At 39.9% G+C, this 27172-nt stretch overlaps 1 protein-coding gene across 4 annotated transcripts in view; it reads left to right on the top strand.

The window, feature by feature from the left end:
• Window positions 1-27172, top strand: part of LOC150085768 (tRNA (uracil-5-)-methyltransferase homolog A) — a 488197-nt gene that overhangs the window by 266630 nt on the left and 194395 nt on the right. For all 4 annotated transcript variants that reach the window (XM_090374238.1, XM_090374237.1, XM_090374236.1 and 1 more), the window contains exon 8: window positions 3906-4052. In XM_090374238.1, coding sequence (XP_090230364.1) covers window positions 3906-4052 — 147 coding nt within the window. The remainder of the gene's footprint in view (window positions 1-3905; window positions 4053-27172) is intronic.

Raw genomic sequence — 27172 nt, 5'->3', positions numbered from 1 at the left:
TGTTCTAATAGTTTGACAATTCATGGTGTATTCAATAGTAAAAAAAAGTGGGTGGGGGACATGCTGTATGAAGTAATGAAATTTTTGGATGTGGCGTACATATGGTAAGAATATACCCAGATGCTTGACATAACGTGGCCTCAACGATGCCCCCCCCCCCCACCCTCTGCATACACACTACTCGGACTCCCTCCGGTCACTATCTGACAGCATAGAGGTAGCAAGATTATACACTAGCTGATCTGGAAGCCTCCAAAAGGGTTACCAATAGGTTTGGTCCAGTGTACTAACTAGCGGCAGGCTTGTGAACACCGTTTTAGAGCTGTATCCTCGAAATGTAAAGAAGATTGGATCTTGCCACGATGTTCATCATAACCTCGAAAGTCATTAGTCATACTGCATGATGGAATAGGTGGGGAAGGGTTGACCAGAACTTAGCTCTGGAGACTAAACATTGGTTCCACCACTTCAAGCCTCCAATAAGCAAAGTGGTGGTATTGCACCAGTTGATGAGAGTCATCTACCACCTAGTATTGCCTGGTAACACAGAGGGGTGGCATTCCTCCATGTGGTGTGGGCCCGTCACCTCGACCCTCGTTTACGTTGGTTCACACCTGGGTGGTCACCCACAGTGTGCTTGTGCATGGAAGTTATACCCAGGATTACTACAGTCTCACCATCGTGAAGATGCAAGCAGAGGATTTGGCTGTCACAGACTGTCCGGACTTCACTGAAATTGGATCCACTTGACTTGAATGTCACTCGAATATCAGTTCCATCAGCGTTTTAGACTTCCAGGTAGCAAGTACAGCTTGCCTGCCATATCTGAGAGAATGTCTGTGACAACCTGTGACCGTTGTTGAAGTTGAGATACTTGTGAGAATTTTAAGGTCTGAATGGTATTCCAGATGTGCTCAGCCAACTCTCTTCAGCACTGTGTACTCCTATGCTAGTTAAGAGCTGGCATACATGCCACTTACAAACTGTATTCTGGAGATTAGTACTCGTTGTGGGTGCCGCTGTTGGCAGGTGGGCAGGAGCAGCAGTGCATAGCACACACTTCTTGATTAGACCGGGGTTCGAACCCGTGACCACCAAATACGGAGGATGCGGAAAGGTCAGGGAATGACCACCGTATATCCCCGGAGCAATATGGCCTTAGTTGCTAATGCTCCTAAAAACCAAATAACAAATAGTACTCGTTGCCACTTCTGTGTATTTCTGTTGCCAACTGTTGAAACAGCATCAGCAAAAACTCCTTAATCCTGCAGTATTGGTGCACCTGTCAGTCTCCTCTTGAAAATAATGAAACTTTTTTAACTGTTGGAGCATCACTGTCTGTGTTCTATTATATGAAAGTTATTCAATACTAATGCAACTCATTATGAGGGCAAAGTTTTTTTTTTTTTTTACCATTAGCATAAAGACCATTGCATTAACGTTGTGAAACATGGAATTTTGTCCATAATCCACATATTATTTAGACTGTCTGTGGTGATTAAATGAATGGGTGATGTTATCTTTTGGAGATGTCATTTATTTGAATTAGTGCAATACCAGTGCAGACAAAGTTTGTTCTGTTGTGAGCATAATGAATTGTACAGTAGACTTTCTGTAAGCTCAATCTTGCATTTTATAATATCTGACATAGTTTGTTTTTACATTCAGTATTCCTCACTGATATGGGAAAAAGGCACACCACAGTTTAACTTCTCTAACAGCTTTAATTTCTGTGCAAAAAAAAATGCACATGCACAGAAATAGGGCACAGATGAGCACTTAAGGATATGATAGCGAGCTTATTCATAAACAGACTGGGATGCTTACTCATTACTTCCTTTTTCATGTACTCAGAATGCACTTCTTTGCTATTCACTTATTTGTGTCCATTAAATCTGATGTCTGTTAAATCAATGTCTATAAATTGAAGATTTACTATATATATGAAATTATGTAAAAGAATAAAGAATTTGAGCTAATGAGTATAGTGTTTCACTCCTAATACTTTTGTCCAATTTATCTAGTTGGTATTATAATTAACTAAAATATTGTTATATATGTGTGTATATGTATATATATATATATATATATATATATATATACACACAGGGTGTCTCAAAAATAGACGGTGTAACTTCAGGAATGAGTTCCTCATATGTAGACAATAAAAATATTTAATATCAACATAGTTCCGGAAATGCTTGGTTCCCGAGTTATTAACCGGAATGCTTTATCTACCGCAGGTGATTTCCTTCATCACAAGGTACTGACAGAATCTGGTGGTTTTCCGTTCCGACCATGTACTCAAATCAAGAGCAAGCGGATATGCACTTTATGTACAGTTTGGCGGATGGCAATGCTCTGGAGGCTCATCGTTTGTACCACGAAAGGTTCCCAGAACGAAGATATCTAGACAGGAAAACGTTTGAAGGTATCCATCGCCACGTTTGTGAACATGGGACCTTTACACCTCGTGCTGCTGACAGAGGACAACCAAGATCTGTGACTCCTGAAGTAGAGGAGGAGGAGGAGATTTTGGATGTTGTGCATGCCACTCCTGGAATCAGCACACGCAGAATAGCAATGCAACTGGCTGTTCAACGTTCGACTATTTGGAGAGTGTTGCGAGAACACCAACTGTATCCTTACCATCTGCAATGGGTACAGGCCTTTTCACCAGCAGATTACCCTGCATGAGTAATGTTCTGCCAGTGGTTCTTGCAGCAGTGTGGTACAACTCCTCACTTTCCTGCCTTAGTGATATTCACAGATGAAACACAGTTCACGCGAGACGGAATCCAAATCTTTCACAATCAGTGTATGGGCTGAGGAAAACCCACATGCAATTCTTCCATCACATCACCAACAGCAGTTCAGCCTCAACATCTGGGTGGGTGTTTTTGGTGATAAGTTATTTGGACCCCATGTACTTCCAAACAAACTCGCAGGGCAGGCATACAGAAACTTTCTGGAAAACAACATCCTGATTTCTTGGACGACACGCCACCAATCATTCGTCAACAAGCACACTTCATGCATGATGGCGCTCCCGCACATTTCAGCTACCTAGCCTGCAATTACCTGAATCGAAGGTTTCCTGGTCGGTGGATAGGTAGAGGTGGACCAACTGCCTGGCCGCCATGCTCACTTGATTTAAACCCACTAGATTTCTTCTTGTGGGGCCATTTAAAGTCATTGGTGTATTTGACTCCAGTAGTTAATGTGGAAACTCTCCGCAATCAAATTGTGGCAGGTTGTTGTTGTTTTGGTTTTTAGGAGCATTAGCAACTAAGGCCATATTGCTCCAGGATATGCGGTGGTCATTCCCTGACCTTTCTGCATCCTTCATATTTGGTGGTGACGGGCTCGAATCCCGGTCTAATCAAGAAGCGTGTGCTACGCACTGCTGCTCTTTCCCACCTGGCTACGGAGGTGCCCATGGCAGGTTGTGAGACAATACGAAACATGCCAGGAATTTGGCATCATCTTCACGGGTCCATGATACGTCGATGTGAGGCCTATATTCCGACAGAAGGTGAACATTTTGAATAGTTACTATAAGGTGATGTGAACAGTTAAGTGTCATAGACAGACCTTCAAAACTTGGAAAACAAGCATTTTCAGAACTATTTTGATATAAAATATTTTTATTGTCTGCATATGAGGAACTCATTCCTGAAGTTATGCCATGTATTTTTGAGACACCCTGTATTGTATATATATATTTTTTTTATTTTTATTTATTTATTTTTTTTTAAGTGCACTAAATTATTGAAATGTAGGTGCATAGTAATTTTTGGTAGAACGTGTGTGCAATGTTTTTGCAAACACCCGTTGAAAAATACTGTTATCAGTTGATTTAAATGCTACTATATAAAAGAAATTAATTTTTTAAACTCTTACAGGCTTTTCAGCAATATGTGCGAATATCAGACAAGGATGTATATAATCCCGAAACTCATCAAGGTTATTGGAGGCAACTTACTGTTCGTGTTACCAGAAACCAAGATGTTCTTTTAATTATCATCATGCATCCACAGAATATGACTAAGGTAGCATAGAGCTATTTAAAAGAATTTTGTATTTATTTTCTTTACAATGTGTAATTATATTATTCTGTAGAATATTAATATCAGAAGATCTCAAACTACCATGCGACTTCATGATAGTTTTAATCAGTGGTGTGCTGGAGCCGGTTTGTACCGGCTTGTGCAAGCCAATTATTAAATTTTCAAGAATTTTGCAAGCCGGTTGTTAAACCAACAATGCCTATAAACTGTAGAGTGGCACATACTTCAATCCATAATGGCTAGCAGAATTTGGGCTATAAGCTTGTATAGGGTGACAGAAAATCCAGTCGGGGTACATTTATTTCGGCACTCTTTCTGCTTGCTTTCCCCCTCCACCTTCCCTATGTTGCAGCCTGTGTAGGGATTATCTTCACTGGCAATTTTACAGGAATATTATTTCCAACAAACATCTGCTTAATTTTGCCTCGGCTGCTTCTTAAGCTAATGACATTCCCAGGCTCAATGTCTGCTAAAGATTTCGCTCTTTTACAATTGTTGTGAACCTTACAAGGTCATTACCCTAAGAAGAATCGGCCCAATTGCAACCATAGATTGTGTGTTACAGAGCTCTGCAAAAGTCAATAAAAATGTTTTGTAAGAATCAATTGGCTATATGGAAATAACAATAAAATAAAATTTCAATAAAAAAAATGAACTATAGCAGAAATAAATTGAGTTAAATTAAACTGAATTGTGTGATAGAAAGACACTTGTATGATTGATTAATAACATTGAAAAAATATTTAATGGCGAGTTATCCTGCTGTGTTAAAACTGAATTAAATTAGCAGAGGCATATGATACAAGAAAGCAAGATTATACAGCCTCAGCCAAAAAGAAAACCTTCCCATTTCACCCATCCATTCACTTGAATTTATTTCCGCTGTCAACTTCCACAACGACAGATGGAAGTTTGTTCCAGCAATCAGCCACCTGGCTAAAAGCAAATTTCTGCACGTCGATTCTACAACTGTCTTTTCTCAATTTGTATTTACGCCCCCTCGGGTGTGCAAGAGAAAGAATCCCATCAGCATTGGGCTTGCTTAAACCATTGAAGGCCTTACCAGATCACCTCTCAAGTGCCTATACTCAAGATGCTGCAATTTGCAGAACTTAAGCCTTCCTTGGTAAGAGTAACGCTTTGTTCCCCCTCACCAATCTCTTTGCAATTCTCAATACTCATTCTAGCATCTGTACATCATTCCTGAAATAAGACTCCAAACCTCTATGCAGTACTCAAGATGTGGCCTGACCATTACTGTATTTTTACTGACAATTACTCTATATCATTGACAAAACCCAATGATCTGCTCTGCCAGCCTGTCTGCACTGCTCAGGAAACTTCATATCTGACTGCACAATTATCCCCTAATCTCTCTTCTCCTACTCAGCCATCCTTTTATTCATAGCCGCAATTTGCCCCCCAATGCCACACTGCTCCAATTTGTACAGCAGTCTTCCGTGTGTGACAGTATCAAAAGCCTTCCTAAAATCCAAGTATATGATGTCAAAATTATTCTTTGTAATTGTGCAGTACTTTACATTTGTCAGTGTTATTTGTCAACTCTTAGCCCACTTCAGTTGCCACCTCTCAGCACATTTCTCAACTTTTCTAGACCCTGTTGCAGTAGTGAACCGTCATTATTGTCATTAACAACCCTGCCAACCTTTTTATAAGCATTAAGTCTGTTAAACCTGCATCAATATTATTGATAAATATAGAAAACAACAATGGTCCCAACACTGCACCCTCAGGGACTCCACTAATAGCATTAGTTCACAGTGAGCATGCCAATTGATTACATTCTCTATTCTCCCACTCAGCCATCCTTTTATTCATAGCAGCAATTTGCTCCCCAATGCCACACTGCTCCAATTTGTACAGCAGTCTTCCATGTGTAACAGTATCAAAAGCCTTCATAAAATTCAAGTATATGATGTCAAAATTATTCTTTGTTTTTTTTTATTTCCAGGATACATCATAGAATCCAATCAAATTGGTCAGATAAGACTTCACCCTAACAAGCCCATGCTGCTCCTGGGTTATAACTGCAGTCTTGGCTAGATGATCCTGCAATGCTTAGTTAACCAGTGACTACATTATTTTCCCTGAAAGTAAAACTAACAGGTCTGTAATTACTCATGTTACTCTTTGATCCCTATTGTGAATTGGGGATACATTTGTACATGTCCAGTCTGTGGGGATCTCCTTTGAGTCCAAAGATGCTCCCAAAATTATGGCTAAGGGTTTGCTTATTTCCTTTACCACCTCCTTTAATATAACTGGATAGATCCCATCCACCCCAGGTGCTTTTCTCATATTTAACTTCAACAATTTCTCTTCCACTTTGCTCTCATTTATTACAAAATCATTTAGCTCCCTGTTAGAGTTTGATAAGCTTCTATCCTGCACTTCCCTGCAGAATTTCTCATGTGTGAATGTAGATGCAAAATGCTCATTGTTTGTCAGTTATTACTTGAGCAGGACCATTAACAGTAGGATCATCAATATCAAGTGGATCAATCTGGTTCATCCCCTTCCTTCTAGAGTTTACATAAGTAAAGAACTCTTTGCCTGCCTAACTTCCTTTGTGACTTGATTACAGACTACCTTATATCTGCCATGGGCTTCTGTGTCACCTCATAATTTATATGCATTCAATAAATTTTTCTTTTCTGCCACGAGTCACATTAATTCATCCAACCTCCATTTAGGCCTGAACTTGGAACAGTATTTCTTAGTTGGTACGAAAAGCCTAGAATCCTCCAAGATTAAGTCCCTGAAGGCTTCCTATTTAGAATTCACAATTGGTAACATCATCAACTGAACCCACTGTATAGAATTTAAAAACTGTCTGAGACCACTGTAGCCACCTTTACAAAAACCTCTCCCTTTTCCCTTTGTGGTAATTACATCTTTAAATAAATCCCACAATAGTAGACTGTGATCACTGCCACCTAATGGTTCCTTTATCTGCAGATTCTTAATGCATGAATAATCACTGTTGATAATAAGATCAAGAGTATTACTCCCTCTGGTTGCTCCCTCAAACATTCTTCTGTAGAAAACAATCATCCAATAAATTCACAAAAATCTTGCTAGTGTGCAAGTGACCCACCCATAAGTTCCAATCAATATCTGGAAAGTTAAAATCCTCCATTATAAGACATTCTGATTTACTGGCTCACTCTATTTCCCTGTACAGTTGTACTCATCAGCGTCATTAGGCCTATAACACACTCGTATCCTTATTTTTCTTTCCCGGTGCTTATGTCATACCAAACTGATGCACTGCCTTAGATTTTATGTGTTTCTTAACTAACAGGATAACCCTCCTCCCTTCCTATCCAGTCTGTCTTTTCTGTACACATTCTACTCTCCAAATTCCAATTCTTCATTCCTTATATCTGAGTGACACTACTTCTACTGATATCCCAACAATAACTGCCTTCATATCTTCACCACCAGTTCAAATTCATCAGATTTATTTACTACTCCTATCATAGGTGTGCATGCAAGTATATGTGCACCTGGTCTTACTCTATGTTACCCCAACACAGCCCATGTATTTACTTATTACATGGTGACTCCCCGCAGTTCTTGAAATCTCCAACAACTTGCTTTCAAGACTGCTGCTCATTCCAACAGAAGCAGTACGAGATCACTTTCACTTCTGCCAGTGGCTACTGTTAATCTATTAATCTGTGAAACCCCTCAAATCAGCAGTTTTCTGACCCACTTAACACTGCCTCAATAGCATCAACATATATATTCTTGTTCCCTTTCTTATTTAAGTGTATCCCATCCCTATGGAATCAATCTCTCCTGTTAACAAGTACAGACTACACTGAGAAAAATTCTAACCCACGATCCTTGCACAATCTATCCAGGTCCGAATTTATTGCAAGGCTCTCATCATGTACTCCCTCCTATTGTATCTGGTCAGAATTGTAAACACTTTCAAATTTAACCCTAATTTGTGAATTTTTTTCTACATTGATCTGTACATTTTCAGTAAGTCCATAAATCTCCTATTCTTAATGTCATTAGTGCCAATGTGTACAACAATATCATCTCTTGTGCCCTTAAAAGATATGTTCTCTACAATGGCATCAACTTTTCTACTGGCAGACATACCTTTTTGCACAATATATTTCCTGTTTCCCTGACAATTGAGTCACTAACAGTAACAATCTCCTGTGGTACCAGTGCATTCTGCCTTGAAGATTGCCACTATTGCCTGATGCACAAGAGTGAGTGCCAGCATTGAGTTGGACAGCTGAGAGCTTGATGGGCCTCCATTTTAATTCCTTCAAGGGCATGTACCCGACTCCTTAACTTCTCATAGACACCCTTCCAAATGCTGAGTTGGCGCCTAATTTCTTGACGCTCTCTGCTCCTTGCACACACACAAGTGTAAAAGTGTAAAGTGTATTTGTGTCTAGCGGCACTGGGGGGTTCCCCCAACTCTGCGTTGCTTTCATTGTAGGTGTAACAGTTCACTGTAAAGGCCAGAGATTTAAAAATGTATGGATTTTGTAAGTGTATTGTTGTGTATCGTTGTTCTTCTGGCCATTTAGCCGCTAGACCCCTGCTGGGGCCCAATGTTGTCCACACTTAGCCTCGTAGAGGCAGAGACCGGGTACCCAGTAGTTGACATTTTACTCTGGCAGGCCCTGCCACCTAGTTTCCTGAGATTTCAGTGGCTAGGGCCTAAAAAAAAATAATAAAAAAATAAAATAAAATAATCGCTGAAAAAGGTTTAAGGCTTTTGTGTGCACGGTTTGAATTTGGACATATTTTAATTTTTGACATTGTGTAGGACATGCGCTGGTGTATAGAGAGATAGAGTAGGGGGAGGGAGACTAAAGACTGGGGGGAAAAGCCAGAAGTATGGGGACAATAGAGTAGGTGTCCCCAAAAGCAGTGGGGCAGGCCCATGCCCCACCAGGAGTAGAGAAGTGGGGAGTGGCAGGGGAGGGAGGGAACAGGAAACCATCTCCCCCTGCCTGGGGATTGGGAATTAAAGGTGAATAGGATTAGGGAGTCCTATTCAGACCGCCATATGGCATACTGCAAGTAGTTCCTGCATTTATGTCCAGTCTGGGTTTTTTGTCACTTGGTTTGTTTGCATGTACTCATCTTCGTCGGTTAGTTCCTGTGACTGTGTCTAACCACGTTCCTTGTCACTTTGCTATTTTCTTGATCTTTTAGGCTCCTGTTGGGTTCTTTGATCTGTTTGTGGCCTCACTTTGGTCGGGGTTGTCTTCTTCAGGGTTCTCATTTTGATTTCCTCTTGCTCTTTGCAGTCTTGTGGGGTGGTCGATTTTATTCCAGTATGTAATTTACTTTCATTCATTGTGGATGGCAATTTCTGTTCTTCTTCGGTTGAAAGCTTCTCGTGCAAACTGGCTGAAAGCCGCGTAGTCGTCTTCTGTATCCAAGAGATGGTGTTCTTTGTTTTTTTGGTATGTACTGTATTTTAGTTATTAGCATGCTTCTGTGTTCCTCATAGCACTCACAGTCATGCATTATATGATGCCATGTTTCAGGCTCACCACAGGTACAAATTAGCTCCTCCATTATACCCAGCATGTTCAATTTTGCCATGAATGGGCCATGGCCCGTTAGTAAGTAGGTTGCATTTAACCCCGGGTTAAACCATGGGGGGGGACTTTTGGATATGTCTTGGCAGCCAAATCCATTGGCTTTTGGATATGTCTTGGCAGCCAATGGTATGAATCTCTTTGTCACTTTGCCTTTGTTTGATGCTGTCCGTCTGTCGTGCCACAGCTGTAGCAGGTGGGCCATGATTCTATGCTTTTCTGCTTTGTGGTTGTTGTTTGGTTCTAGGGAGAGTCCCTAGATTGTAGTGGGTGTTCCCTTAGACAGGTGGTGCATCAGCCCGCAGCGAGTCACCTCCAGGTCCAGTGGGAGGACTCCTCAAGACCTGGAGGGCGTGCATGCTCACTGTTCTGCATGCACGAGAGATGATGAACATAATGCTACACTGGATTGTGTCTAGGTGTCTTTTATTTACTACTGTTGCTGCTTTTTTTGTACCATAGGTAATGGCTGGGATGAAAATTGCTTTGTAGTACAGGGACAGGGTTTTTCTGTTTAATCCCCAGTCCCTGCGTGAGACTCTTGCTATTAATGCTGTGTAATTCCTTAGTTTTTTCTTTCAGGTGGATGATGTGAGGAGTGAAGGATAAATCACTGTTGATTGTAATTCCTAAGTATTGTATTTGTTTTGCAAGTTTGATGGTTGCTCCTGCTATCTTTATTTGCAGTGGTCTGTCAATGTTGAGCATTCCTTTCAATAGAATAGAAGTTCGTCTTTGTTGGTGAGATCTTCAACTTGTGTAGCTTTCCCAGTCCTGTAACATCTGTATTGCCTGGTTTGCATGAGTCTCCAGGCCCGATCTGGAGTCCGCCTCCACCATCAGGACCAAATCGTCAGCAAAGGCCAGGCAGCTCACTTCGCCCAAGTCCTGAGCCAGGAAGTTGTCAAAGACAATGTTCAACATGAGCGGCCCCAGGACTGAGCCCTGGGGCCAGCCCCTGCGGACCCATCGTGCCACTTTTCGAAAAGCTGTTACCAGCTCAATTCTTCGGTCAGTTAGGTAATCCTTTATATACTTGTAGAGGTTTGTTGGGAGCGCTGCCTCCCGGAGCCAGCTGAGGACGCTTGGCACCACTGGGTGTCGAATACCCTAGCGAAGTCCACTGCAATGACTAGGAAGTACTTCCTGTTGCATTGGGTTGCTTTGAATATAAGGTTTTGGACTGCTTGTATGGTTGATAATCTCAGTTTGAATCCATATTGTTTTGGTGATTCTAGGTTTGCAGCTTTGTAGTGGCTTATAATTCTTTTATGCAACAGCCTTTCGTTCGTTTGTTTGTTTGTTTTGATTTTTAGGAGCATTAGCAACTAAGGCCATATTGCTCCGGGATATGCGGTGGTCATTCCCTGACCTTTCCGCATCCTCCGTATTTGGTGGTGATGTGCTCGAACCCCGGTCTAATCAAGAAGCGTGTGCTATGCACTGCTGCTCCTTCCCACCTGGCTACTGAGGTGCCTTCACAGCCTTTCGTATAGTTTACTCAGGGTAGTCAGTAAAGCTATCAGTCGGTAGGAATCCAGTTGTTCCGGTGGCTTGTTAGGGTTCTTCAGGATTAGTTTCAGATTTGCGGTTTTCCAGGAGGTCAGAAATTTCCCCGCTTGCAGGCAGCAGTTTAGAAGTTTGAGCAGGAGGCCAGGTATGTGTTCCACTGCCATTTTGATCAGCTTCAGCTCCAGGAGGTCCGGTCCCAGGCATTTCCTATTTCACATCTGTGCTGCAGCATCTTATATCTCCTCCATGGTGAAGGGCGGCTCCATTTGTTGCGATGTGTATGCCTCGTTCACTTGGGAGATTTCTTCCTGCTTCTCACTGAGGTTGTCTGGGGGTTCTAGAATGATTGTATTTAGAATATTATTAATTGAATCATCTCATGTTTAGTGAGGGATCCTTGAGGTGTTTTTGTTGCCATCATTATTTCCCCCCCCCCCACCTGAGCTTATTTGTGGTTATTTTGTATACAACCCTCCAGTGGTCCTCATTTCCGGTCGCAGAGACTAGTTGCTCCTAGGAAGCTTTCTTATTTTTCTTTATTTTTTCAGTGTAGGCATTGCGTAGCTGTTGGTATTGATGTCTTAGATAGGCTACCTCTGCCGGTGGCCAGGTTCTCCGCACCTTCTGCTATTCTTTTCTCTTTATTTGAACTTGCTTTTGTAGTCTTTATAACTTCGGGATCAACCATGGCATGGCTCCTACGGAGGGTGCCTTCCTTTTCATAGCCATTTCCGCTGCAGTGGTTATAATGTGGGTGACTTTCTCCTGCATCCTGTCTACGTTTTCTATCCGGTCACTTCCTCCTGTGCTTGTGCTTTGCGGATCAATTGATTTCAAAAGAGCTCCCAGTTTGCCTTTTTGATGGCGAACCTGCTCACCATGTATTTGTCACTTGTTGGTCTTGGCATCATTCTCTTGATATTGAAGGTGGTTGTGCGTTGATCCAATGTGGTCCAGGCGTTTTGCACAGTCCAATCAGTCATATGAGCTTCTAAGTTTTTTGTGGTTAGCGTGATGTCTATGGTTGATTCCCATAGGGTGTTGCAGTATGTCGGTAGATTGAAGGGTTGATTCTTTGCAGTGAAGATAGAATTTGCTAGGAACTCCTCAAGCCTCTGTCCATTCCTGGTGCCTTGTCGGTCCAGTGTAGTGCTGTGCCAGACAGGGGAGCAGCACTTTACATCGGCGCTGATTACGACTCTTTGTCCTGCTAGGGTTTCTTGCACTGTTTGTAGGTAAGTGATAGAAAAATCTCTTTCTATTCCGAGTCTGCAGTACAGCGAGATTATATACAGGCTGCCAACAGAACTAATAATATGGGCACATGCTGCCCATGGCATGCAGAGTTGTGGTATTTTTGTCGTGGTTATCTCCGGGTTCCATACTACCACCGCTGCCCTCAGAGTGTCTTCGTTGTATTGTACAATTTTATATCGGAGTGGATAGCCCCTGAGTTGTCCCGTGTGAGTGCAGGGCTCCTGTATAAGGATAACATTTGTGTTAGCCTCATCAGCGCTTTGCTGTACTTGGTCAGCTACTGCTCTGGCCCGCTGCGCATTTATTTGGTGCACCACAAGGATTCCGTTATTAAATTTCTTATGGTGTATCCCCATAATTGATTCGTGACTGGTGAACTCTTAGCTTTCTGGTAGGTTGGGCAGTTTGTGTCGCGTGTGGAATGGGCATGATCTAACCTCAGGGATTTGCAGTTGGTACAGATGGGATCTTTTTCTTTCTTTGGGCAGCTGCTGTAATTGTGGCCCATTTCAGAGCAGTGGCCACATGTTTCTTTTTGAGTGCAGGTATGTGTTGTGTTGTGTGGCCGTGCTTGCAGCATCAGAAGCACCTTGGTACATCCACATGTCCTCTAAATCTATGACTGCTCCATTCTATGTATATGGTGTTTTGCATTCGTAGGATCTGCCATGCTTCGTGGGCCAGCTCTACCACCCAGTTGCAGTTTCCACTATTTCTAGATTTTGTTCTGTATTTGGGTATAATCAGCTGTTTTTCATCCTTCTCAGGTAATTCGTTTAGGAGGTTTTTCCTGTATATCTCTTCCCTTACACTTTCAGATGTCATATCACACAGTGACATCCTCCTTGGCTAGATCATGTCCTGTTCCAGAAAGTTCTGCTAACATTTCACATTTTGCACATTTTTTAGCTGTGATGCACCAGAGAATTGCTTCCTTCGGTTCTTCCCCAACCAAGAACACTTGTCTAATTTGTGCTCATTACTTTGCTGCTCTAGTCTAGGGCATGATTTCTGTTTAAATGCAATTTAATTGACTAACAATGAAAATTAATAAGGTTAATAAATTTAATTGGTTAATTGGTAATACTGTACTAATGCACGGAAACTGAACTTGAACTTGGCCTGTTATAACGTACGCTCATCGGTGAAGACAAGATATTAGAGCTGGAAAAGGAATTAGAAAATGTGAATTGGAATATCATCGGTTTGGCTGAAACAAGAAGAAGAAATGAATCACTTATAAGTTTATCAAGTGGAAATCTGCTATACACCAATGGAAACAGTGAAAGGAGTGAAGGAGGAGTTGGATTTCTGGTCCATAAAGATTTTAAAAACATTTTGGAATTCAAAAGTACATCACCAAGGGTCTCAAGGCTAATACTCAAGATTTCTAAGAGGTACAAGCTAAAGATTATAATGATTTATGCACCAACATCAAGCCATGATGATGAAGAGGTTAGAGGAATATTACAACTTTCTGAAAGTGATAAAGCCCAAGAAACCTATAGGGAAACAGAAATCTAAAGAAGAAAAAATTAGTAGAGAAACACTTGTCATGATGAACCAAAGACGACAAATGAAGAGCAAGAAAAACACTGACAGGGAGAAAATTGAGTATACTGAGTTATGCAAAGCCATTAGAAAGAGACTCAGAGAGGACATAAGAAGATTTAACACAAGAAAAGTAGAACAAGCATTAAGGGAAAACAAAGGATTTAAATCAGCAGCCATGAGCAGTAATACAGAAAGACAAATGATACTGAAACTGAAGAATAGCGATGGTGTACTTATAAACAGCAGAGAAAGCTTAATTCAAATAGCAGAAGACTATTATAGAGAATTATACAAGGAGCGAGGGAATGATACCAGCAGTGGGGAAGATGGATTGCAAAGTAGCAACACATACGACATACCCGATATTCTTCCTGATGAGGTAGAACATGCATTGAAGAAAATGAAAAATCGGAAAGCCCCGGGGGAAGATGAAGTTACTGTAGAGTTGTTAAAATTGGGAGGAAGAGACATAACACAAAAACTGGCAAGGCTCTTCACAAAGTGCATTAGAAAAGGTGTGACGCCTAAGCAGTGGAATAATGAAATCATAGTTTTGCTGCATAAGAAAGGAGAAAAATCAGAAATTGGAAATTATAGACCAATTAGCTTGTTATCCCACATCTACAAGTTGTTCACAAGGGTCATTACTAACAGATTAGAAAGAATACTTGATGAGAATAACCGAAAGAGCAAGCTGGCTTTAGGACAGGATTCTCAATTATGAATCACCTTCGTGTAATATCACAGCTAATGGAAAAAGCAAATGCATATAAAACACCATTATGCCTGGCATTTGTGGATTATGAAAAGGCATTTGACTCCATACAGCATAAGGCAATGTTTCGGGCAATGGAAAGACAAGGCATAGATACCCCATATATTATGATTTTGAAGAAAATATATGAGAGTGCTACCTCCTTTATTAGACTAGACAAAGATAGTCGCAAATTTAAAATTGAGAAAGGAGTTCGACAAGGAGACACAATATCTCCAAAGCTGTTTACTGCTGCCCTTGAGGAAGCTTTCAGAAAATTAGACTGGTCGCAGAAAGGAGTCAATGTGAATGGAGAGTACCTAAACCATTTATGATTTGCAGATGACATTGTGGTCATAAGCCACGATCCCAAAGAATTAGAGGAAAATCTTAATCAGTTATGCACAGTTAGTAAGGATTTTGGACTAAAGATGAATATGGCTAAAACAAAAGTAATGATGAACAAGTATGCCACAGAAAAGGAATTATGATTGAAGGAGCAGTAATTGAAAAGGTGGAGTCATATACTTATCTGGGACAAGTTATTAGCTGTAATAATGATAAATGGCTGGAAGTCAAGAGAAGAATAAATTTTGGATGGATAGCATTCAGGAAATATAGTCACATACTGAAGAGCAATATCCCAGTTTGTCTGAAACGTAAAATAATGAATCAATGTTTACTCCCCACCATGACTTATGGAAGTGAAACTTGGGCACTCACCAAAAGAATGGAAGAGAAGCTGAGAACTACACAGCGAAGAATGGAACAAATTATATTGATAAGAAGAGAAACACATGGATTAGGCAGCAAACTCAAGTAAAGGACATTCTTATCAAAACTAAAGAACTAAAATGATCTTGGGCAGGACACATAGCTCGAAGACATAATGACAGATGGACTAAGAAAATAACAGAATGGTACCCAAGAGGAGCTAGAAGAAAACCTGGAAGACAAAGGCAGAGATGGATAGATGAAATTCATGAGTTTTTGAGTAGTAAATGGATGGCCAGTGCTCAAAACAGAAGGAACTGGAAAGTTGCTGGAGAGGCCTTCATCCTGCAGTGGATTGAAAATGGCTGATGATGATGATGTGCCTATTTTACTTACTAGGATATAAAAGAACAATATGGTATGTAATTAAAAATGTAAAAGTAATGAATATAACCATAATAAACATTTGAGAAAGGTTTCTGTCATTGTTCCATTAGTTATCAAGCAAAATTTGTTTTATGAGACTTTCATTTCCAGTGCAATGCAAATGGCATAGCATAGGGACGATGTGCTCAGTCAATCCACAAGAAATTAAGATAACTAATATCGATAGAGGTTCATTCAGATAAAAAATTTGCTAATTCTCCCTTGAATAAATTTGAGAAAGGATTCGCCATTATTAGAAAAGATGAGCAGATGATGTGAAGGGGGGGTAGTAGTAGTAGTGGCATGTGATGCAAGAAAGCATGTGATGCAAGAAAGCAAGAGCTTATGTAGCATCAGCCAAAAAAAAAAAAAAAAAAAATCGCACCATTCCCTCCAAATGCCTGTCCAGTTCCTTCTTAAATTTATTTAACCTGTCAACTTCCACAACAACAGATGGAAGTTTGTTCCAGCAATTAACCACCCGCTGGCTAAAGGCAAATTTCTGCACATCTATTCTACATCAGTCTTTTCTTAATTTGAATTTATGCCCCCTTAGGTTCGTAATCTGAACAAGTGGAATGATCCCATCAGAATTCAGCGTGCTCAACCCATTCAAGGATTTATATACCTCAATCAGATCACCGCACAGGTGCCTAGTCTCCAGCCACTGCAATTTGCAGAACTTAAGCCTCTCTTGATAAGAGGATCCCTTCATTCCCCTCACCAATCTTGTTACCCTTCTCTGTACACACTCAAGTAAATCTACATCCTTCCTGAAATGAGGCCTCCAGACCTGTACGCAGTACTCAAGGCGTGGCCTGACCATTGCCTTATACAGAGGGACAATCACCTCCTTCTCCCTGCTAGCAAAATTCCTATATATTATTGACAAAACCCCATGACCTGCTCTGGCAGCCAGTCTGCATTGCTCACAAAACTTCATATCTGACTGCACAATTACTCCCAGGTCTTTTTCATTTTCTACCACCTTAAGTGTAGTATCACACAGTTGGTACGTTTCTCTGGGGTTACTTCTACCCATATACAGTACAGTCGGTCCTCGTATAACACGTGTTTACATTACACGAATTTGATCATACACTATTTATAAATAGGGGAACGTTATCTTATATAAAACGAACCGAATTCGCTTATGCACGATTCGCCTTTGTGTTTACAAGAAATGGCAATCGAATGCGGAATCATCCCAACTGAACGCAACACGATTGGAATGAAGAAGATTCTAAAAATGTATTTGTGTTTTATATCAGTGAAGGGGAAACACATTTCACCATAATAACGTAAAAACCCACACAATTCCAGCTATCGATAATTTGCAATTGCAATTAGATCGAGTTTTTTATAACTTTATAACAGATTCCACTAGCAGAAATGCAACTGGAAATTGTTTTTATTGTTTTATGGTAGTAACCCCTAGAAATGTGCTTTAGTAAAATGTGAGGTGTTAATAGTGTATCTCGGCCTTTACGGTGTTGTTTATTAAGTTGCTACCCGCGCGCAGCTTTGTTTATGTGTATTAAGCGTGCCTTCTCGTTTTGTAATTGTGCTTTAAAAATGAGTAAAATACTTAAAAGGTGTGAAAAGGAAGCGTCCTGGCGAAGACACTACAGATTCAGAGAGAGAAAAAAAAAAGCAATATCGATAAACAGAGGCGGACTGGTCAAAAATTCTTACCCGGGAAAATTTATAGTGGCCTCATACTACGGTTTATGGCCAAAATCACACCGGCCTCTGGCCCACCGTGGTTTCCCCCGTAAGGCTTATGGCCAGTCCGCTTCTGTCGATAGAGAAAAAATATTAAATTGTGAAACACTTTGAGTGAAAAGAAAGACCATGTGATATTGCACGTGCTATAGACCTAAATGAGGCAACGCCGAGAATTACAAAGAATGCAGAGAAAATAAAAACAACTTTCATAGCAGGAACAACTCAAAGTGTAATTAAAATCCATTAGATTAAGACACAAGAATTGGAAGAGATGGAACGGCTGTCTTTTCTATCTGTTTTTCGATTTTCTATCTGTTTGGATAGAAAATCAAACAAAAAACAAGTTTGCTTACGATAGAAGCAAAAGCATTAGCAATATTTTATTACGTAATAGTCGTAATAAAATACATAAGCATTTTATTACGACTTACGTATTATAATTTCTACTTATGTATTATAAAATACGTAAGTATTTTATTACGACTATTTTATTTAATATAATAAATTTTTTACGAATAAAATACGTATTTTATTCGTAAAAAATACTTTTTTAGTATTAAAAAATACTAAAAATACTTTATTATAATATAATAAATAATAAAAAAATAAATATTTTTTATTTTTTATTATATTATAATAAAATATTATATTATTTTTTATTACGTATTTTAATCATTAAAAATACTTAAGTATTTTATAACGATTAAAATTACCCGATTATTTATTGTGTTTGGTAATGTTTTGGTTCCAAATGTGTGTTCAATCTTGGGTGGTCGGCACCTAACCCCACTTTTCCCATAGGGCCTGTTGTTTATATTGCACGATTTTGCATTGCACGAGGGTTTCTAGGAACACAACTATCGTGCTATACGAGGACAGACTGTACTTTGAATTTGTCAAGGTTAAACTTCAGTTGCCACTTCTTAGCCCATCTGCCCAAATTATCTAGATCCTGTTGCAGTAGCACACTGCCATTACTGTCATTAACAACCCTGCCAACCTTTGTATCATCTGCAAACTTCGACATTAAGCCTGATATACCTTCATCAATATCATTGATAAATATACAAAACAACTGTGGACCTAACACCGAACCCTGTGGGACTCCACTAATAACATTAGTCCACGAAGAGCAGCACCCATTGATTATCACCCTCTGTCTTCTCCCACTTAACCATCCTTTTATCCATTGTAGCAACTTACCCTTGATACCATTCTGCTCCAATTTGTACAATAGTCTTCCATGTGCAACAGTGTCAAAAGCTTTCCTGAAATCCAAATATATGATATCAAAATTATTTTTTGCATCCAGTTCCTTTGTAACCACATCATAATATCCTATCAAATTTGTCAGACAAGACTTTCCCTTAACAACAAGGGTTTTTGCTTATGTCTTATAAGGTTGCTTCCTTGTATAATTTTTACTACTAGTGCTATTACTAAAACAAAAAAAGTATGGGAAAGCAGTCCACCACCCAAAACCAACTAGAAATAGGAGATGAAACACCGTCATTCTTCATAAGTAAAAGTTGCTTTCCTCAATCATTGTAGACAAATGAAAATCATGTATGTGAGCATGTCATGACCATCACATGGGTGGATGAATGTCAAACTGATCATAGCACAATATTTGTGGAAAATTGAATCTGTTTATGTGTACAGTAAAGTAAAGCCATGGCTATATTAATGGGTAATTTTTTCATTTAAAAAAATGCACTCTCTCTGTGATTGTAACCCATTTTGGAATTATTACAAATCTCCATCTCACTAGCAAAAGGACAAAAGATTGCTTTAATCAATGCTCGTCGCTTTAAGGGTATGGAAAGTCAGTAACCAGCTCTTAGTAGAACTACTACTGCCTTCCTTTCTGAAAGCAGAAACAGTTCTACCAATATTTTTGCTGTAAGGTGAGTGATCTGATCTGATGAAGTGTTCAAATTTCAGATATAATATACAGGGTGTTTCAAAAGTGATGGTCAATAATTTAAAGGTGAACTGTTCAGGCTACAATATGCAAAAAAAAGCCTAGTAAACATGGGTCCTTAAATGAATTATTTTTGAGATATTGCACATTTCTAGTTTTTGATCCACCACTGACTTGTTTGTTTAGGTTAGGTTATGCTCATTCTCTTCCTTTCCCCTCTTTCAGTGCTCTGAGACATAGCAGGCATACTAGTACTTGTCAAAGGATGATCAACGTGGAAAGAAGTTACAGCAACGAAGAATATGTGGACATGCACTTCATGTATGTAAAGCCAACGGCAGTGCACTCAAGGCTGCACATTTGTACCAAGAAGCATTTCCCCGCTGTAGGCAGCCCTACATGCTCACATTCATCAAAGTACATCAGCACCTTAGAGAACATAGGCGCTTTGCACATGGAGTATACGAGGTAGGCCCAGAAGTATAACACCTGATGTTGAGGAAAGGGTGTTAGAAAGAATAGAACAAAATCCAGGAATTTTGACAAGGAGGGTTGCTCTGCAAGGGCGTGAGTCAGAACAGTGTGTGGCGAATTTTACTTCACCAATTACCCCTACTATATCCAGCTTGTACAAGGTCTCAGCAATACAGACTACCTTCCCAGAGTGCTCCCATAGTCAGTGACGGATGTTAACAGAAAATGTGCATTATCTCGAAAATGGTTCATTTGCGGCCCGATGTTCACTGGGACTTCTTTGCTTATTTTAGTTTGTACTTTTCATCTTTAAATTATTGACCATCATTTTTGAAACACCCTGTATTTGTAGCAGAAGTTGTCTTAGAAATAAACTGGGTAAATTGTGGACAGGTTTTTTTTTTTTTTTTTTTTTTGTGTGTCTGTGTATGTTAAATGTGACAATGACGAAAGAAAGCAAGCTTATGCAGCATCAGCCAAAATAAAAAAAAAAATAAAAAAAAAAAAAGAAAGAAAGAAACACTTCACATTCACTTATCCATTCGCTCCAGATGTTTGTCCAGTTTTTTCTTGAATTTATTTCAGCTGTCAGCTTCCACGACAGATGGAATTTTGTTCCAGCAATCATCCACTCGCTGGCTAAAGGCAAATTTCTGCACATCTATTCTGTAAATGTATTTCCTCAATTTGAATTTATGCCCCCTCAAGTGCTTAATTTGAGCAAGAAGAAGAATTCCATCAGCATTCAGCTTGCTCAAACCATTCAAAGCCTTATACACCTCACAGGTGCCTAGTCTTCAGACGCTGCAGCTTTAAAAACTTAAGCCTTAATTGGTAAGTGTGCACCCCTTCATACCCCCTCACCAATCTCATTGCCCTTCTCTCTACTTGTTCCTGTAGCTCTACATACTTTCCTAAAATTAGGCTTCCAGACCAGTATGCAGTACTCAAGGCGTGGCCTGATCATTGCCTTATACAAAGGGATAATCACCTCCTTATCCCTGCTAGCAAAGTTCCTGTATATCATTGACAAGACCCCATGAGCTGCTCTTGGCAGCCTATCTGCATTGCTTGGAAAACTTCATATTTGACTCCACAATTATCCCCAGATCTTTTACATTCTCCACTAAGCTGATTGTAGTACCGCACACTTTGTACATTACTCTGGGGTTACTGCTACCAATATGCAGTACTTTGCATTTGTCAATGTTAAACTTCAGTTGCCACCTCTCAGCCCATTTGCCCAACTTTTCAGATCCTGTTACAGCAGCTTACTGTCGTTACTGTCATTAACAAGCCTGCTAACCTTAGTCTCATCTGCAGACTTGGACATTAAGCCTGTTATATCTTATCAATAGCATTAATAAATATAGAAAATAACAATATTTATAGAAAATAACAAGGCTTAAACCTTGAACAGTATTCCTTAGTTGGTATGAAAAACGTAGTAGCTTTAGGCCTGACATAGCCAAGTGGTCAGGAGCCGTGAGTGCAGTAGCATGTATTTGAGATATCTTTGAGATAAAATATCTGCTCCAGTCCCAATGCTTTCTCCTCCTTGTTATTTCAAGGGCCTGTAAAACCGTTCCTATGGTCGTTCTCCAAGTCATCAATGGAAAACTACCAATACAGTATGAGGTGGTCTACCATTACCTAGAATATCACAGAAGAAAACAAATATCAGCTAAGATAAACAATTTCAATATAAATCTAGAAATATCACCAAAAGAAGATAACGACAGCATCATAAAAGCCATGACTGAGTCCTGGCAAGAGGAATGGACCAAATCAGACTTGGGAAGAACTACATTTCAGTTCCTTCCAGCAGTTAAGATCTTTAAAAACAGGAAATTCAATGGTTTCACCCAGGCCTAAGTCTTACATTCCTGCTGACAGGGCGACGCCTCTGTAGCTATGTGGACAGGAGCAGCAGTTCGTAGCACGTGCTTCTTGATTAGACCGGGGTTCGAGCCTGTGACCACCAAATACGGAGGATGCGGAAAGGTTAGAGAATGACCACCGCACATCCCCGGAGCAATATGGCCTTAGTTGCTAATGCTCCTAAAAAAAAAAAACCAAACAAACCTGCTGACAGGGCATGGAAGCATCAACTCCAAACTGTTTGCACTCGGTCTCTCTGACACTGATAATTGCTCCTGCAGCCTCCCAGAAACAGTGTCTCACATAATCTTTGATTGTAATCTCTATCTGGCCATCAGAACAGAACTACACCTGGAAACAAATATTTACAGCTTGGAAGAAGCACCACAACTAGTCTGAAGTAAAAAGATTCATGGCATCTGCCAATTTTGCAGACAAGGTTTTCAAGTGAAGACGCAGGATACTGCACTCAACACCCAATTAAAGAAACCTGTTACACCTTCATCCGCTGTAAAACTACTTTCTACTTCTCAAATTCTTTGTGGGGATACCTCAACTATCTCCCCACTCTACCTATCACCTATCCCATTTCCCACATCTCCTGTCTGTAACCCACGCTCCTTTCAGGATTTTTTTTGGGGGGGGGAGGTTCCTCTGGAGAGAAGCCCCCAGGGGGAGGCTTCTCTCCAGAGGAACCTCTTCCTGGGCATACCATCAGTGCACTGTGTACACCCTGGTGCACCTCATCTTGGCTAGGGACGGGAGGCAGGGAGCATTGAACAAACTCGTTTTATGGCCCATGCCTGCAAAGATGCCTGGAGCCAGCAAAATATCACTTAACAGATTTATGTTGTTTGGTTTTTAGGAGCATTAGCAACTAAGGCCATATTGCTCCGGGATATGCGGTGGTCATTCCCTGACCTTTCCGCATCCTCCATATTTGGTGGTGACGGGCTCGAACCCCGGTCTAATCAAGAAGTGTGTGCTATGCACTGTTGCTCCTTCCCACCTGGCTACGGAGGCGCCTCACTTAACAGAACAAACATGCCACTGTACCCACACTTACCACATTGCCGACATTGGCACATACCTCATACAGACACTACAGTGGCTAATGGGGAAAACCCTTGAGACTGCCATGATACATAAGCACATTATGACATTTTTGTCCTTTCTGTACACATTCTACTCCACAAATTCAAATTCCTTATATCTGTGTGAACCACGCTCTGATATCTCAACATTATCTGCCTTTGATTTCTTGACTAGTGCTTCCAATTCATCAAATTTATTTATTATACTCCTAGCATTGGTGTATATGCAAGTATATATGCACTTATTCTTACTCTTAATTACCCTAACGCAGCCCCTGTATTTACTTGTTCCATGATGACTCCCAGAAGTTCTAGAAATCCCCAGCATCTTTGCTTTCCAGGCTGCTGTTCATTCCAGTAGAAGAAGTGCAAGAATGACTTGCACCACTGCCTGCAGCTGTTAATCTATTAGTCTGTGTATTTCCCCCCAAGCTAGCAGCTTTCTGACTCACCTATTACTGCCTCAATAGCATCAGCAAATATTCTTTCACCCTTTGTATTTAAGTATATCCCATCCCTGTAGAAGCAGTCTCTCCTTTTAAGAGAAAAGTTGTACAGCATAAGCAAAAAAAAAAAAAAAAAACGTTCCCTCTTCACCTGTCCATCCCCTTCTATAATTTGTCAAGCCCTTATACACCTCACACATGCCTAGTTTCCAGGCGCTGCAATTTGTAGAACTTAAGCCTATCTTGGTAAGAGCATCCCTTTGTTCCCCTCACCAATCTTGTTGCCTTTCTTTTTACTCGTTCTGTTGCAGTCGTGGAATAGATGTGCAGAAATTTGCCTTTAGTCAATGAGTGGTTGATTACTGGAAAAACTTCCATCTATCGTTGTAGAAGTTGACAGCCTTAATAAATTCAAGGCAGAACTAGACAAACATGTGGACCGAATGGATGGGTGAAATGGAAGGGGATTTTTTTTTTTTTTTTTGGTCTGATGCTGTATAAGCTTGCTTTCTTGCATCATATGCCTATGCTAATGCTTTCTTGGTATGGCTTCAGTCCATTAACCACTGTGACAACATTTGTATCATCTGTAAACCTAAACATTTACCCTGATATGCTCACATTAATATGATTAATAAATACAGAAAACAGCAATGGGCCCAACACCAAACCCTGTGTCAATCCACTGATTACATTAGTCCATGAAGAGCAGTGTCCTTTGATAACCAGTCTTTGGCTTCTCCCACTCAACCATCCCTTTATCCATAGCCATAACTCTCTTAATGCAGCATCAAATATCAAATGCTTTCCTGAAATCCAAGTATATGATATCAGAATTATTTTTTGGAACCAGTTCCTTTGTCACTGCATCACAGTATCCAATCAGATTTGTCAGACAAGATCTCCCCTTAACAAATACAGTGGGGGTATGTTGGAACAGCGTAATTGGTTCTAGAACCTCGTTCGTTATAGCATCTGATCATTCTAACATACATTGAAATAAAACTATTTAGGGGTAATCCGTTCCACACAGTCTAGAGCATAGGTTCCCAAACTTTTTCGGGCCACCGCCCACTTTGCAAGACATAAATTTTGTAATCCCCCCCCCCATTATAACAGTTTTCCGCATTCAAGCCATTTGATATTTTTGACGTAAATAGCAACTAATGATACATTACTGCTTATGCCGTTAAATTATTGAAAAAAGTAGTGGCCGATGTGTGCTTCATCTTGAACGCAGTTATTGCTATACCGATTTTGATGAAACATAGCCCATATGTAAAGATTGTAAAATGTATGCTCGAATAACATTATGCACAGTTTCATACAATGGTTTAAATATGAAAATTCGGAATACATATTAAGAGATTGAAAATGCATTAGTAAGAATCTTATTGTAATAATTAAAACACCATCAAATATATTACAAAATTGTTTATTTCGAACTTATAAAGTAAAAATACAAAGCAAAAATAACAAATTAATGTGAAGTATGAGCCTGATGCATTTTAAAAGTTTGATAATATCGGCTTTAACTTTCGTTAAAAACAGTCATAAATCGCCACGCTCAGTTATATGCAATCAGTTCCTTTTCTTAGATACGAAATTCTACAGCACTAAACCCACGCTCAGCCAAATAAGAAGATGGAAATGCAATTAAAAATTTCTTCACTATTTCCCATAATCCAGGGTACAGTGTCGGTATTGATTTCTGAAGGCAGAACTCTTGGTATCCACTTTTGAATTTTATTTTTAGTTCTTCATTTGTTGTGAGTTCTATGAGTCCCTCTTCGAAATTTGATGATCCTGCTGTGTTTACATGTGAGAAAGGATCTAGAACCCAATTTGGTATATTTGTGTTTAGAATATCCTTGAATCACTCATTAAAATCAGCATGAAGAACCTCCAAGTGTTGGCAGTATGGAAGGAAATCTTCCTTTTTGAGAGACACTGCTGATAAATTTGAAAAGTGGCTATATTCCCCTCGGCCTAGATTCCGCTTGAACAGAAGAAGTTTCTCCACAAAAGTGGCAATAACATTTTTTGTTTTAATTAAATTCCATTCATCACCTTGTAATTGTAGATTGACTTCATTAAATATTTTATAGAGGTCTGTCAAATAAGCGATGTCATTTTTGGATGTAATCAGGTAGGCCCGCAATCCATCGTCTCTGTTTTCTAGGAACTCTAGTACTGAATCAACCAAATTTGCAAAATCGATTCAGACAAATACCTTTTGAAAGCCAACGAACTTCTGTGTGAAGCAGCAAACAATTGAAATCTTCATCGTTTCACTACAAAGTTGGCTAAACAATCTGTCACTCAATGAATTGCTTCTAATCTTGTTGATGCTCTAATAACATAATGGAGCGACGTATGCAGGCGTTCACTTAAGGAGCCACCGACCCCTAGACCGCTTGAATGCCCCCAATTGCTTCTGAAACCACTACCCCCCCCAAAGGCTTCAGCGCCCACTGGGGGGGGCGGTACTGCCCACTTTGGGACCCTATGGGCTAGAACAAGGTTACCGAAAAATGTCTGTAAAAATAATATAAAATTAATTTATTTTACTTTTATACACTGTACATAAAATCTGAAAAGCATAAACAATATTTCCTTAGTGAAAAATACAGTAATACCCCGACTTACGCGAACTCGGAGTTACGCGGTTCTTGATTTTTTTCGTTTGGCAACGCTGCCGCCCACTATCTTCAAGGTCGTTTTTCATATGTTATCGATATACGGTGCGACGGCGGAGAATGAGAGCGAAAGATGAACAAAATTCAACTTTGTTGCTTTTATGTTTTTTATGTCAGTGAAGGGGAAACACATTTCACCATAATAACGTAAAAACCAACACAATTCCAGCTATCGGTATAATCGCAAATGCAATTAGATCGAGTTTACTACCAGTTTATAACAGATTTCACTAGCAGAAACGCAACTGGATTTTTATTGTTTTATGGTAGTAACCCCTAGAAATGTGAGGTGTTAGTGTATCTCTGCCTTTATGGTGTTGTTTATTCAGTTGCTACATGCGCGCAGCTTTGTTTATGCGTATCAAGCGTGCCTCCTCGTTTTGTAATTGTGCTTTATTCCCTAAAAATGAGTAAAATACTTAATTAAAAGGTGTGAAAAGGAAGCGTCCTGGTGAAGACACTGCAGATTCAGAGAGAAAAAGAAAAGCAATTATCGATAAACAGAGGCGGACTGGGTCAAAAATTCTTACCCGGGAAAATTTATAGTGGCCTCATACTATGGTTTATGGCCAAAATCACACTGGCCCACCGGGGTTTCCCCGGTAAGGCTTATGGCCAGTCCACCTCTGTCGATAGAGAAAAAATATGAAATTGTGAAACGCTTTGAGCGAAATGAAAGACCATGTGATATTGCACGTGCTACAGGCCTAAATGAAGCAACGGCGAAAAGCACATGACAATTGCAAACTTGAGAGGTTGAAAATTGAAAAGGGCTCAATTGTAAAGGGCTTAAAAATTTTAGAAAACATAGACTCCAACGAAGAACGCGTTATAGCTACAAAGCAAGGAATAAAAAAAATTATTAGCTTGCTACGAAGAAATTCTGCGTGAAAAAAAGAACGCGCTGTGTCGTCAGACGAATTTGTTAGATTTTATGAAGCCATCGACATCGAAATAACTGTTTTACGTAAGTCATTTGTTTCTGTTAATACATATTTTGTATTAATATGTATAAAGAACTGCAATTTTATTA

The sequence above is a fragment of the Mastigoproctus giganteus genome, chromosome 5 (genome assembly GCF_048544385.1).
Source record: "Mastigoproctus giganteus isolate SK-2022 chromosome 5, ASM4854438v1, whole genome shotgun sequence".
NCBI lineage: Eukaryota > Metazoa > Arthropoda > Arachnida > Uropygi > Thelyphonidae > Mastigoproctus > Mastigoproctus giganteus.
The sequence above is the reverse complement of the archived record's forward strand: the minus strand, read 5'-3'. Positions and strand labels throughout refer to the sequence as shown.